Source organism: Carettochelys insculpta, chromosome 1, assembly GCF_033958435.1.
Source record: "Carettochelys insculpta isolate YL-2023 chromosome 1, ASM3395843v1, whole genome shotgun sequence".
Taxonomy (NCBI): Eukaryota; Metazoa; Chordata; order Testudines; family Carettochelyidae; genus Carettochelys; species Carettochelys insculpta.
In genome coordinates this window covers 33,421,111-33,436,519 of record NC_134137.1, presented here as the reverse complement: position 1 = coordinate 33,436,519, position 15,409 = coordinate 33,421,111, and the positions used below count along the sequence as shown (strand labels likewise).

At 44.3% G+C, this 15,409-nt stretch overlaps 1 protein-coding gene across 1 annotated transcript in view; it reads left to right on the top strand.

The window, feature by feature from the left end:
* Nucleotides 1–8,720, top strand: part of MAML2 (mastermind like transcriptional coactivator 2) — a 315,731-nt gene extending 307,011 nt beyond the window's left edge. The window contains exon 5 of the mRNA XM_074984399.1: nt 2,302–8,720. Coding sequence (XP_074840500.1) covers nt 2,302–3,278 — 977 coding nt within the window. The 3' untranslated portion in view covers nt 3,279–8,720. The remainder of the gene's footprint in view (nt 1–2,301) is intronic.
* Nucleotides 8,721–15,409: the final 6,689 nt, after the last annotated feature.

Here is a 15,409-nt window from a genome sequence, read left to right as displayed (position 1 = left end):
GGAGCAGCAGCTGGGAATCACTTGCTTGTTTCTGGGAATAGCTGTGCTTAAGTCATGGAAGAAAGGAAACAGCTCAAAACACAAGAAGTTAAATAAAATACCATGAAAATACTGTGAAACGCTACTTAGTATTGCATTCCTGGGCGTTTTTCCACCATGATAACAATAAACCCCATCTCCATGGCAGGTAAACTCAGCAATAAATTCTCCTGAGTACCACCGTGTCCCTCACTGTCTAAGCTGCTATGGAAGAAATGTCTTCCCATCTGGAAGAAATTAGTGTGGAAAATATTTTGGTTAAAAATGCAAGGCTAAAAATAGTAACACAAAAAAAGAGCAAACTTTGCCTCTTGGAGGAGATATGGAAGCAAGGCCCTGAGCACATCTGACCTGTAACAATCTTGTGGAATGGCACAAGAGTTGGGAGGTGGTAGCACTCAGATTTGTTAAGGAGCTGGCCAGTTCCACCTGAGGAGTGGCTTCATCCCAGCCATAAGTGAAATGAGTCTGTCAATGTGTTAAGGCATCTTTATGTAACCTGCTAAGAGTTGCAATTCTCCTCTTACGTCAACTCCATCTCTGTGTAATTCACCTGATTTCAGAGTAGCTATTCCATTTACTCTGGTGCAAATGAGAGGAGAATCAGGCCCCAGGCATTCCTCGATAGCACTGACCAGTGTGACCATATTACTTGAGAAACAGATTGTTAGGTCATCAGTTTTGGAGATTGATTAATGAAGTGATCGACTCAGCAACAATTTTTACCTTAGTAAAAATCCTTACCAAAAATCTAGTGCAGCTCAGCGGCCTGTCAATAGCATTCCCTGAGACTAGGTGCTCGGGATGCATGTCATCCTGGAACATGCATAATTCTCCCACCTTCCTAGGGAGGCTTGTGCTGCAGAAGACCAGCTGTGTTGGTTTGGAACATATGACTGTTGTAGGGTTATGGCTAGGAGCCAGACAGAGAGAAACCTGTGAAGGGTTTGGTAAATGGGTGAAGATAATTAGGTTCTTGTTGATTGCGGCCCATTGCACAAATTGGGGCCCAGCTTCAAAGAGATTTCCACCCCACCTCAGTGGCCAAAATAGTAATGATTAGTAAATAAGCTCATCTCACATATAAATGTACATTAAAAAAAATTAAACACCTGTAGGAAGGAGAAATGAAAACATTCTATTCCAATGTCTAGAAAGCAGAGGGATGATGAATATATATCCCCATTTCACATACAGGTTGTATCTCCTTCATCCCAGGACCCTCAGGACCTGAGTGGTCCCAGACAAGAAGATTTGCTGGATGAGGGGAGGTCAGTCCGGCTGCCTGGAAGGGGGACCATGCTCCTGCAAGGATCCCTCCTCCAGGGCTTCTGGGCTACCCCCGTGTGGCTGTGGCCCCATGGTTACAGGGCTGCCAGTGGGGCTCTCTGCCTTGCCAGCTCCCTGCCATGGGGCTGCTGGGGTTCCCCCAGGCAAGAAGGGGGCCCCATAGCTGGGGCTGCCAGCAAGGCTCCGCCCCTCATCCAGCACCCAGCCACAGGACTGCCCAGGTTCCCCTGCCCGCAGCCAGGATCCCTGAAGCTGGGACTGCCAGCAGGTCTTGCACCCCAGCTGGCTTCCTGCTGCAGGGCTGCCCAGGTTCCCGTCTGGTGTCCTGGCAGCTGCTCTCTGGTCCAGCAACATCCATTGTCTTGCCAGATGAGGGATGTTGTCATACAAGAGCATGCCAAATAAGGGAGTTTCAACCTGTACAGGGAAATGCAAGCTCAGACAAGTTAAGTGACTTGCCCAAAGTCACATAGACCATCAATGGCATAGCGAATAAGAAATTAGAAATATTGATCGGCACTCCATTGCATTCTAATCACTGAAGTATGCTGTCTCCCATGGCTGACGTTTTATTGCAATGAAAATACAGTAAATTCTTCTCTCCTTGGTAGTGGTTGTCATTTTTTTTGCCAAGGGTTTTTTTTTTTTTTTTTTTTTTTTTGGTTTCTAACTTATGGAGGCAGAAGAATTGCAGACTACTGATACTGCAGTCAAGGACTATGGATCTGACCCAGCTTCTGCTTAAGTCAATGAAAAGATCACCAATGACTTAAATGGAAAGTGGATCTGATCTTACTTCAGGTAGTATGGATTTTGGAGACCTCACCAACAAGTAGAATCTTCATGAGTCCACCAAGGGCAACATGCACCAGCTGAGAGCTTATTCTATAGGGAAATTTGATTTTAAGCTACTGTGCATCTTAATGAAACAAAGTCTCACTACAGATCTTTGTTTTTGTTTTCATTTTCTAGGTGGTTCCCCTGCAGTGAGTATGAGCTCCAATCAGTCGTTATCAAATCCGATATCCACTCACAGCATTATGTCACAGAATTCTAGCCTTTTGACAACTCCCCATGGATCCAGAATGCCTTGTATTTCAGCAGCCCGGAACATTGGCTGTTATGGAAACATTTCTTCTAATCAATCGAGCTCATACAACATGACGTCAGGAATGAACCAAATGCACCACAGAAACCAAAACCAAATTATAACCAGTCAAAATAACCCCATGATGTCTCGCCAGTCAATCCTGACACAAGGAAACAACATAACAGCTTTTGGGACTGGGTCAGTAGTTAACCCTCAGCAAGTGAGAACAGGTTTAAACCATGGAACGACAGGTATCCCAGCACAAAGACCATCAAACGTGATGATCACTTCCAGTGCTGTTGCTCAAAACTGGCCCCCTCCAGAGGCAGCAACAAAGCAGCAGGATGCACTGAAACCAACAGGTGTTCGTTTCCCGACAAGCACTCCATATCCTAACCAGTCTCTGCAGCGCTCCATAGGCAACACACAGTTTCCTCAGCGTGCTATGGCACCTCCTAACCAATTAGCAACATCAGGACAAATGAGACCTCCTCTCAACCAAATGAACCAACCTGTAAATGGACAGCCTGTTGGGTCACTAAGAGGTGTAAGTGTAGGACCGAACCAGATCAGAGCACAAACGGTGCCTAACTTGAATCATCCGGGAACAAGTATGACACCACCATCATCCCTACATTCAACCAATTTTACATCCACCAACCAAAACTCTAGGGCTTACCAAGGAACTGACCATGGTAATGACTTAGCCTTTGACTTTCTTAACCAGCAGGGTGACAACATAGGGCCTGCACTCAACAGTGATTCAGACTTTATAGAATCATTATTGAAAACAGAGCCTGGTAATGATGACTGGATGAAAGACATCAACCTTGATGAAATCTTGGGGAGTCACTCATAAGAAACAATGCTGATGACAAAGCACACATGCGCTAAGTACTGAAAGGTGGGATTGACAATAGATCTCTCTTTAAAGGCCAACAATCTGCTATGTTAATTTACTCTCCAGCGGCTGGGCTATCTAAGAATCAATGATTTAAAATGAGGATCCTAGTGGAGAGAGTACTCTGTTTGAAGAGATGGTCTAAGAACTAAAGCTGATTCTAAATCTTACCCTAGATGACAGTATAATGGAGGGTGATGGTTATACCTGTCAAGTTAAAACAGAGGAGGAGGTTTACAGCCAATCCATTAGATGTGCAGCTGTTGCTCTCCCGGGAGCTGTCTGCATTTGGCTTAGGAAGGTGTATAAGCTGCATTCTGCAAACAGATGTCCTAAAGGGTGTGCTTGACCCCCATACAGTCCTGGACAAAGTGCTCAGGGTCTTCTATCCTCAGTAGAAGTACTCTGTGCCTCACAAGGTCACACCCCCTGTACAACTAATTCTTGTATGTTATAAATATTGTTTACTTCTATATAATAGAAATTCTCATTTTTCCTTTCAATGGGTTTCATTTTAAACCATCTAACTTTTGCAGAAAAGGGGAGTGGTTCCTTTCAAGGAGGGAGGAAAGTGGTTTGTGTGAGAGACATGCCAGAGTCTCACCGGACGCTAGCTTTTACATTCTCTCTTCTGGCATTTGGTCTGTTGTAAGCAGGGGGGCTGTTTTTCCAATACGTAAGAGGTTCAGTGTAGTCCCTGGTTTAAATATGCCATCGGCCCCTTGCTTCTACAGATGGTGCCAGTGGCTAGAATGGGCAGCTTGAGTGAGATACAGGCGAGGACTGACCCCAAAAGAATACTTCCCCATTCCATATCTGAGTTTCACATGTATTCAACTTCAGGTTGAACATCTCTAAACTGGCACTCTGTCATCCAGCAACATCCATAACCTGGCGTGATTATAGTTAGCTGGACAACCACTTATTGTGAGTGTGAGAAAGTTTCCTGTTGTCCCATAAAGTTTGTTTACAGCCACCAGTCCTGGCTCTCAGTGTTCTATGCTGTTATTTAGCTCTAATTTACCCCTAAATATCTTATAAGTGCCCAGTAAGCAGTGGAAGTGTTGGTAATGTACTAGACAATATTGGCCTTATATAGTCTGTCAAATTCTCACGGCCAGCACATGTCAGATCCTGAAAGAGCAGGGATATATGTGCATGTAGGAAGACCTCCATTGTGATTTTGATTCAGTCTGCAACCATGCAGTGTGGCTCCTGTGGAGAATATCTGTAGCTTTTTCATTCACCAGGTCGAGACAGTCAGAAGAGAGACCATGCTTGGGCACTCTAAGCACTGGTGATGGTCTGGTGGATGCTCACCATGGGCCAGATTCTATACCTTTACTCAGGTGGAGTAGGCCCTTCCTTTCTGAATTGCCCCAGTGAAACCAAAATGTGCTGGTAATATACTGAAATCAATGAGCCTATTTGCAGAGGAAGGTATACTTCTAATGCATACTATACTGATGCAGCCAGAGTCGAGATATCAAAATCTGGCCCTTCAAACTCATCTGTTCAAAAAACAGTCGGCCTGGTTATTTTCCCAGTTGCCCACCTGGCAGGGAGGTTGAGTGCTCTGTTTATAACACTGTGGGAGAGATGGGATGTTGCCAGTCAGGTGAAAAACACGTTTGCACTGAATTGGTGAGAATCCTTCACAACCTTGTCTGAGTCAGAGAAGGCTAGACACAGCAAGGGAATACACAGTCCATTTGTAGATGCTTGGAGGTGATCCAAGAGATAACACTAGACCGTCTGTATGGGTTTCAATTAATCCATGTTGTGTGTCACCATGAATGGAGTTGACACTTTGCAGGATCTCTTGTACTCATGTGGTGCATTTCTGAATGGTACAAGAAGTTTAGCAAGGATTCTGTTCCTAATGCATTCCAGTACATCATTACTTTGTGGAGAAGTTCCTTCTTCAGGGCTTCTGAAATACATACACACAAGATCAGAAGCCCCAGCATCCTTAGAGAGTGTTTGACATGTTTCCACAATGCACTCTACCAGCTCCGCTGCCCTGGGCAGGTGGAGTCAGAGCCATGGTCCTATCCGTGCATCTCCCTGTTTCACAGAGGAGAAATGGAGGTCGGTAAGGGGGAAGCCCCTTTACATTCTCCCTGCTCTGTGCACCAGTGCAGAGGCTGACCAGGGCCTTCCTCTGAACAGTCAGGGATCGCTCCCAGGCAGAGAGCTACATTAAGGGGGTAGAGAAGGGAGGACACAAACAGTACAAGAGGTGGTGGCGGCAGGAGGTTTTACCTCCAAGGAGTCTCAGACCAGGAGAACCTTCTGCACCTGTAGAAAGGGTGCATCAGCCTCTCACTGCACTGGGCCAGAGTTCTGGTTACATTTCTAACCCACCCAGACATGCGCTTGCTGGAATGTTCAGCACTGCTAGACCCAATAGCCACTCTTCCCCCACTGCATGCCTTGGGCTCAGAGAGCAGGGCTGTCTGCTCTGTCTGATCACCAACTTCCTCATCCCAAGTCATGTAACTTTCTGCCCAGATTGAGAGTGAAGTGAAACAAGCATCTGGGAGTAGAGCAATACCATGGATCTGAGCCTACACTCCCTGGCACCTGTAGAAATCAGGAGTGATTCCACTGCTGTAATAGAGTTACGCCAGTTTAAATCAGGTGTAGGATCAAAATCAGCCCTCCTGTGCCATCGAGCTTTAGAAGAATAGGGTTGGAAGAGACCTCAGGAGGTCATCAAAGCAGGGTCAGTCCAATCCCTCAAGTCAGAACTTTGTCAACCTGGGACTTGAAATCTTTCAGGATGAAGATTCCACCTCCCTAAGCGATGCAGTCCAGTGATCCACCAGCCTACTAATGAAATAGCTTTTCCTAATATCCAACCTAGATTTTAACCTAGTGTAACTTGAGACCATTGCTTCTTGTTCTATCACCTGCCACCACTGAGAATAGCCTACCTCCAGTCTCTTTGGGACCGCCCCCCCACCCCTTTCAGGTAATTGAAGGCTGCTATCAAATCTTCAGAAGGCTAAATAATCCCAGTTCCCTCAGTCTTGCCTCATAAGTCACATGTCTCAGCCCTGTGATCATTTTCATTGCCCTCCACTGGACCCTCCAATGTGTTCACATCCTTTAGAAGAGAGACCCAAAACTGGACACACTACTCCAGAGGTGGTCTCATCAGTGCCGAATAGAGAGGAATAATCACATCCCTGGATCCGCTGGCAATGCTCTACACTAACACAGCTCAATACGCCATTAGCTTTCTTGACATCAGTGTCAACTTTTGACTCATATCCAGCTGTTTATCTACTATAATTCCTGTGTACTTTTCTGCAGAACTTCTGCTTAGCCAGTCAGTCGCCACCCTATAGCAATGTGGCATTCTTCTGTCCTAAGTGCGAGACTCTACACTTATCCTTGTTGAACCTCAGATTTCTTTAGGCCCAATCCTTCAATTTATCTAAGTCTCTCTGGACTTTAACCTGTCCCTCCAGCATATCTACCTCTCCCCGCCTGTTTAGTGTCATCCGTAAACTTGCTGAGGATGCAATCCATCCCATCGTCTACACCATTAATGGGGTTGTTGATTAAAACCAGTCCTAGGACCATCTCCAGAACACTGCTCTTCATGTTGGCAGCTAACTAATCAAGCAACTAATCACTGCTTGTTGAGCCTGATGATCTAGACAAATTTCTGTTCACCTTATACTCCATTCATCCAAGACATATTTCTTTAACTTCCTGGCAGGAATACTATGGGAGACCATATCTAAAGCTTTGCTAAAGTCAAGGTGTATAACATCCACCACTTTCCCCCATCCACAGGGCCAAATAGCTCATCATAGGAGGCCATTAGGTTGGTCAAGCATGACTTGCCCTTGGTGAATCCTTGTTGACTGTTCCTGAGCACCTTCCTCTCCTCCAAATGCTTCAAAATAGATTCCTTGAGGATCCCACTCCCCCACCTGATCTTTTTCCAGGGACTGAGGTTAGGCCAACTGGTCTGTAGTTCCCCAGATTCTCCTCCTTCCTTTTTTTTTTTTAAGTTGGGCACTATATTTGCCTTTTTCCATTTGTCCAGGACCTCTCCCAATCGCCACAAATTTTCAAAGATAATGGCCAATGGGTCTGCAATAACTTTAACCAACACGCTCGGATGCATTAGAGCCAGCCCTAGGCATGTCGTATGCAGAGTCAATGTGTTGGTCAGCAGTGAAGCTAAAGTTCTTACATGAATGATTGAATTCCTGTTCAGTAGTGGCTGAGAGTACACTCCTTCTTCAATGGTCTTATCAGAAGCCCTGAGCAAGAGGTCTGGTAACCCCCTGAAATGGCATATGTACTTATGGGCAATTGAGCCAAGTCACTGCTGGGCAATAGCCAGGAGTCCCTTACCACAGTCCTAACTCAGGCAAAATTTACATTTCCCCCTCCCCCTGAACACTGAAGAGCAGATCCTCAGCAGGGCTACCCCTACATGGGCAGCTTCTGTCAGCAGAGGTCACTGTCGAAAGAGAAACCTCAGCAGTACCTCTATCAATAGGTCACATCTACACATAAAAGTGGCTCAAAAGAGCAAGGCTCTCTGTTAACAGAACGGCCGCACTGCCCTGCCCTCTCTTGACAGAACGGCTGATTGCAAGCTGTGCAAACCCTGCTGTCCAGGGAACCACAAGCCCTCTCTGTCAACAGAACTGTCTACAGTAGCACGCTGTCGACAAACTCTGTCAACAGAGTGCTATACCTGACTGGGGAGAGGTATAACAATGCGGGCTGAACAGCTGTTTTATAGGCAAACTCTTGAGAGAGCACTTGACCCATGTTAACGCTCAGCGAGTTTTGTCGACAAAACCCCAGTTTGTCAACAGAGGCTGCCTGTGTAGACATAGCCCAGGTGTAAATGGGCACAACTGAGAATGTGGCCCCAATACTACAACTTTGGTCCTCAGCTTAATCCAGCATCCACTGAAGTTAATGAGAATTTGTCCAAGGACAGCAGGCATTGAGTCAGGCCCTTAATTGAGTCTAAATTCTGTCACCATAACATTAAACAATGTATATTGTACACAAATTCAACCTCCCATGCAGCAGTGTAAAGGTTATTTGCTGTTGTATTAAGATACAAAATGCATTTTAAATGTGAGCCCATGAATGACTTTCGTGACCAAAACTTGAAACCAATCTCAGTTCTGAAGAACCCCGGTCTCTAAAACAATCTTGCTTTGTGTAAGAGTGGCCACGTGCGCTTCCCTTATGTTTTTCACCACAGACCAGGAGCTCTTTGCAGTATTGGGTTGTAAATATAAAGATTTATTTGTTTTTGTAAACTTTTGTAAAAACAAATTAATAATAATATTTTGGTAGGAATAATAAAATCATATTCTTTGGGTTATATTTATATATATGTGAAATAAATATACTATCAAAAAAGTTGTATTTTATACAAAAAGTAAATGGTTACCTTTTGTATTCTAATATACAAAGTTTTGTATGGTATGATTGTTTATTTTCAGCCTCAGACTTAAACATTGGGTTGTGAGGGAGGGCAGAACGGGATCGTTGGACCTTTTCCCTTTATTTCCGGTGGCTTTGGAGCAAGCCTTTAAAAATACTTCAGATCCATTCTAAGCTGAAGTTCTCCTGAAGCCTCAATCCGAAAACATTCCAGGTTTCAACACTTCTTTTATTTTAGCCTTGTGGGGAGGAGTTACATGTAACTGTCATGTCCTTGTTGCATGTGCGTCTGCTTTATACTTTCTCATATTATAAAACAGTATTTCTCTATACAAACTGAAAGGAAAAATTGCTGTACATAAATGTTTGTGTTTTATGCATTTTTAGATGTGGCTGTATATACCTCCTAGTACTATGCAGTGATTCTTATTCAACTCCATTTATTTTTCACCTAAACGTGAATAGTATATATTTTTTTTAATAGCTATCAAAATTCCACCAAGTAAATCAATCAAAATGTTCTGGATGTCTCTTTTCTTAATGTGAACTTCATCATTAATGTCTATTTATTCAGCTGTCCATTTGTTTCATTAAATTACGGGAATATTTTGAAAAAAATGCATCCTACAGCTTTTGTTTGCTAAGACTATCCATTGGAGAGGAAAATTAGATTTTTTTTTCTCTAGTCTAAGGCAATGTCTTCATTATTATAAATAATTACCACAGTAACATTATATGTATCACTACATTTTAAAATCTAAGTCACACTTTATATGAAGGTTCCATTCATATATAAATTAGAAGGCATTTATTATTAATAGTTAATGAATGATTCATAGATTTTTAGTAAAGGGCAAATTGTTACAGAGTTTAGCAGGTCAATCATTTGTTTACATCTCTATATAATATCTTCTACTGACATGCTTATAACCATTTCCAAACACATACAACTCATGTTTACATCATACATGTATCATATATAAATAATTAATTCTTTTTAAGCCTTTTATAAATGGAAGCTTAATAGGAAGCTGTAACAAGCATTGGCAGTTTAAAGAGCTATTGATACATGATTTGACATTTACATGATAGAAATATCAGGGTACTAGAATATTTTCAATGGAACTCACATTATTTTCTCATGAGTCTAAATTTTAAGCAGTGATCCCCTTCTCGTTTGATTTCAATTCAGTATCCATGTTTCATTAACCATTATCATAATCTCAAAAAAGTTCAACGTGTACAAAATTATTTTGTATTTTGTGTGATTTCACATAGTTTAAAATTTTCATCCTACCCCTGCTGTTCAACAAATCTGTGGAATTGATTTCTTGGTAATGATAATGTTTTTGTGCACTTCAGCTACTGTTTTAATCTCTTGGAAGATTTTGAATAGGGCCCTACCAAATTTATGGCCATGAAAAATGCATTATGAACTATGAAATTTGGCCTGTCCCTGCAAATCATAGAATATTATAACTGGAAGGAACCACAAGAGGTCATCAAGCCCAGTCCCCGCCCTCATGGCAGTACCAGGCACCATCTAGATCAGGGATGCACAAAGTGGGGGGCACACCCAACATTTTGTAAGGTGGGGTGCAGTGCAATCGGCTGTCCTCCCCCAGCCCTCTGGCAGTTTCCACTGCTTTTCTAGACCTCGGCTTTCTCGTGCAGCCACCACAGCTCCTGTCGCCAAGGGAATGCCTCCCCACGGCTTCGCTAATCAGACTGCGCAGAGGCCTTGAGTCACACAGCAGGGGCAGCCAGCGAGTTTCTGGCTTGATAAGGTGTGCTCCTGGGATCCCTCCTGGGGTCCTCCCCCCGAGCACATCTCCCCCTTTGGGGCACCCCTGGATCCTCCTAACACCCCCTTACTAAGCATCCCACCCCATTTCTGAGTATCCCCTCTGCAATCCTTCCTGTGGTCCTGCCACAGGTTGGGGGAAGCTAATTGCAGGGCCAAAAAGTGGGGCCTGACGTAGAAGGTTTGCTCACCCCGATCTAGATCATCCCTGATCAGGTTCATTGGAAGGAGGGCAGAGCATGGAGCAACCTCCCCACAGTCCCTGATGAGGGCGGCCCCAGGAATTCCTCCCATGCCACATCCCCCTCCCCTTCCATACTCCACCTCATCCCGCCCACTGACCCCCCTCCCCGACCAGCCTCGTTGAGGATTACCTGAGGCAGGGAGAAAGCAGTGGATGACAGCAGCAGCTGCAGGGGGTTGCCTCCCACAACACATTCACCATGTGGTGCTCCACCACACCATTTTGGCCTGCTGAGCCCCACTACTATGGGGGGTCAGCTGGGAGCAGAGGCCTTCCAGCCACCCACTGAGAAGTGTGTCTCAATACCCAGGCTGACGCTCGCTCTGCATTGTGAGTGCAGGGCCAGGAGTGGGGTGTCGGAGAAGGCCAAGGGGAGGCAATCCCCTGAAGCTGCTGCTGTTACCACTTACCACCCACCCCTCTCCAGGCCCTGCCCCAGGTAATCCTCCTCAGCAGAGTTTCTGTAAAGGGAACTCATGTCTTAATAACCTATTAGAGTTCTTTGAAGGGGTTAACAAATGTGGACAAAGGGGATCCAGTAGATGTAGTGTGCTTAAATTTCCGGAAAGCCTTTCACAAGGTCCCTCACCAAAGGCTCTTACATAAATTAAGTTGTCATGGGATAAGAGGGAGGATCCTTTCATGGACTGAGAACTGGTTAAAAGGCAGGGAACAGACGGTAGGAATAAATGGTAAATTTTCAGAACGGAGAGGGGTAACTAGTGGTGTTCCCCAAGGGTCCTTACTGGGACCAGTCCTATTCAACTTATTCATTAGTGATCTGGAGAAGGGGGTAAGCAGTGAGGTGGCAAAGTTTGCAGATCACACTAAACTACTCAAGATATTTAAGACCGAAGCAGACTGTGAAGAACTTCAAAAAGATCTCACCAAACTGAGTGATTGGGCAACAAAAGGGTAAATGAAATTTAATATGTATAAATGTAAAGTAATGCACATTGGAAAAAATAATCCCAACTATACATACGGTATACATACAATGTGATAATTTAGCAACAACTCCTTAGGAAAGAGATCTTGGAGTCATCATGGATAGTTCTCTAAAAACATGCGTGCAGTGTTCACCATCAGTCAAAAAAAAAGCAAACAGGCTGTTAGGAATTGTTAAAAAAGGGATAGAGAATAAGAGGGAAAATACCTTATTGCCCTTGTATAAAACCACAGTACACCCACATCTTGAATACTGTGTACAGATGTGATCCCCTCATCTCAAAAAAGATATATTGGAGTTAGAAAAGGTACAGAAAAGGGCAACTAAAATGATTAGGGGTTTGGAACAGGTCCCATATGAAGAGATTAAAGAGACTAGGAATTTTCATCTTAGAAAAGAGGGGACTAACAGGGGATATGATAGAGGTATATAAAATTATGAGTGGTGTGGAGAAAGTGAACAATGAAAAATTATTTACATGTTCCCATAATATAAGAACTGGGGGACACCAAATGAAATTAATGGGCAGCAGGTTTAAAACAAATAAAAGGAAGTTCTCCTTCACACAGCACACAGTCAACCTGTGGAACTCCTTGCCACAGGAGACTGTGAAGACTGGGACTATAACAGGGTTTAAAAAGAGCTAGATAAATTCATGGAGGTTAGGTCCATCAATGGCTATTAGCCACGATGGGAAAGGAATGGTGTCCCTAGCCTCAGTTTGTCAGAAGCTGCAGAGGGATGACAGAAAAGAGATCGTTTGATCATTACCTATTCAGCTCATTCCTTCTGGGCCACCTGGTAATGGCCACTGTCAGTAGACAGGATACTGGACTGGATGGACCTTTGATCTGACCCAGTATGTCCGCTCTTATGTTCTTATATTCTTCCTCTCCCTCCCAGAGGACAGGTGGTGTGACAGTCACGTGGCCCCGAAAGATTTACAGAGAATTTATTTATTTTGATTCACACCTGTACATGACCTATACCCCACACAGCAAAAGGCAGCAAAAACAAAAAACAGGAGCTCCACCAATCTGTCCTGTAGGCAGAAATTCCTTCCCAACCCCAAACAGGGTATTCAGTAGGTTGACCAACTGGCCGTATTTGGTGGGATGGTCCTCTATTTGGGATGCCAGAAAGGCAAGTCTACTTATTTTCTAAAAGGGATGAATTGTCCCATATTTAGGCTGTTGGGCGGTGGGGGTGGGGGTGGGAGCATCCCCAGTTGCCGCTTTCCCAAGGCTCTGGGTAGAGAGGGCTGGCAGCTGCTGATTCCCGGAGCTGAGGTGATGGGGGGCCAGCTCCCTGGGAGCTTGGTGCAGCTGGGAGGAGCCTCCCCTCCCCCCATATCTCCCTTTCCCGTGTTTGGGACAGGGATACATGGTGGCCCTAGTGATCAGTTAAACCAGATGCATGTGAGGGTGGCCCACCACTCAGACACCTTGGAAAGAATTATCTATAGTAACTCAGAGCCTCCCGGTCTAATGGCCAAGCTCTGATCATCAGAGAGATTTACTAAAAGCAGTTGCAGAATGGGCAACTTCATCATACTCTCCCCTCCATAAACTTACCAAGCTCAGGGAAAGTCTGAAGTACAAATTTACAGTGGTTCAGCTACACAGGTACAGCGGGATGTCTGGTGAAGATGCTTTAAGCCAATGGGAGGGAGCTCGCCCCTTGGCTTCACTCCACCTCCACAAGAAGCGGTAGCTAAGACAGCATGGGACCATCCATACTGGAAGTGAGGTAGCTCGGCATAAACACATCTCTCAGGGTGTAAATTATTCACATCCCTGTGAGATGTAGTTACGTGAAAGTAATTTGGTGGTATAGTTGGGGCCCTATCCAGAAATGTTAAGGTTTTTTTACTTCGCACCCCAACTACTCCCCTTGGAAGGCTTTTCTAGAACTTCACTGATAGAAAGTTCATCTAATTTCAAGTCTAAACTTATTGTTGTTCACATCCATATGTTCTTATGCCATCACTGGTCCTTAGCTTAAACAAGTTCTCTTACTCCCTTTTGTTTAGCCTGCGGACGTATATTTATAGAGAACAATCCTATTTCCCCTCAGCCTTTGCTTAGGCTAAACAAGCCAAGCTCCTTAGTTCTCCTCTCGTACGGTAGAATCTCCATTCCACTGATCATCCTAATAGCCCTTCTCTGCATCCGTTCCAGCTTAAATTTGTCTTTCTTAAATAGGGGAAAATAGAATTGCAAATAGTATTCCTAAGGGCTCATCAGTGCCTTGAATAATGGTATCAAAACAAAAAGCAGTCAAGTAGCACTTTAAAGACTAGCAAAATAGTTTATTAGGTGAGCTTTCGTGGGACAGACCCACTTCTTCAGACCATAGCCAGACCAGAACAGACTCAATATTTAAGACACAGAGAACCAAAAACAGTAAGCAAGGAAGACAAATCAGAAAAAGATAATCAAGGTGAGCAAATCAGAGAGTGGAGGGGTGAGGGGGAAGATCAAGAATTAGATTGAGCCAAGTATGCAGACGAGCCCCTAGAGTGACTCAGAAAGTTCCCATCTGGGTTTAAACCATGTGTTAATGTGCCGAATTTGAATATAAAAGTCAGCTCGTCCACTTCTCTTTCTAAAACGGTGCGATAATTTCTCTTCAGTAACACACATACCTTGAGGTCATTGACAGAATGCCCCATTCCATTAAAATGTTGACTAACTGGTTTGTGGATCTGGAGTGTTTTGATGTCTGTTTTGTGCCCATTTGACCCTTTGTCTAAGGGAGTTAGAAGTCTGTCCAATATACAAAGCATCTGGGCATTGTTGGCCTATGATGGCATATATGATGTTAGTAGAGGAGCATGAGAAAGTGCCCGTGATTCTGTGAGTAACCTGGTTAGGTCCAGTGATGATATTTCCAGAGAAGATATGTGGACAAAGCTGGCAGTGGGCTTTGTTGCAGGGAAAGGTTCGTGATGGGAACTTTCTGAGTCACTATAGGGGCTCGTCTGCACACTTGGCTCAATCTAATTCTTGATCTTCCCCCCTACCCCTCCACTCTCTGATTTGCTCACCTTGATTATCTTTTTCTGATTTGTCCTCCTTGCTTACTGTTTTTGGTTCTCTGTGTCTTAAATATTGAGTCTGTTCTGGTCTGGCTATGATCTGAAGAAGTGGGTCTGTCCCACGAAAGCTCACCTAATAAACTATTTTGCTAGTCTTTAAAGTGCTACTTGACTGCTTTTTGTTTTGATAGTGTATAGACTAGCACGGCTTACTCTTGAATAATGGTAGTAATTCTTCCCTACCTCTGCCATTGTAGGATAGCATTAGCCTTTTTCATGGTCACATCAAACCGGTGGTTCCTTGTCATCCTGGGACTGACCAATACACCCCAGCCTTTCTTGAGATATATTGTCATGGGACGGGACTCACCAACATGGTTACCCTAGGAATTAGCTCAAACTTCAGCAGGGTGTGTTGTCTGTCTTCACTCCCAGCTTTCTTCATGTTCTGGTCTCTGGCCCCGTGTTGTTCCTTGAATCATGGCATCCCCTTCAAGACACTGCCCTACAGCTGTACCCATTACAGGCTCTAATCTGCTTCCATGGGTCTCAGCAGTCCCACCTTCAAGAACTCGCCACTGCGACCACTGTATGATGAGTCACCAGTCAATGG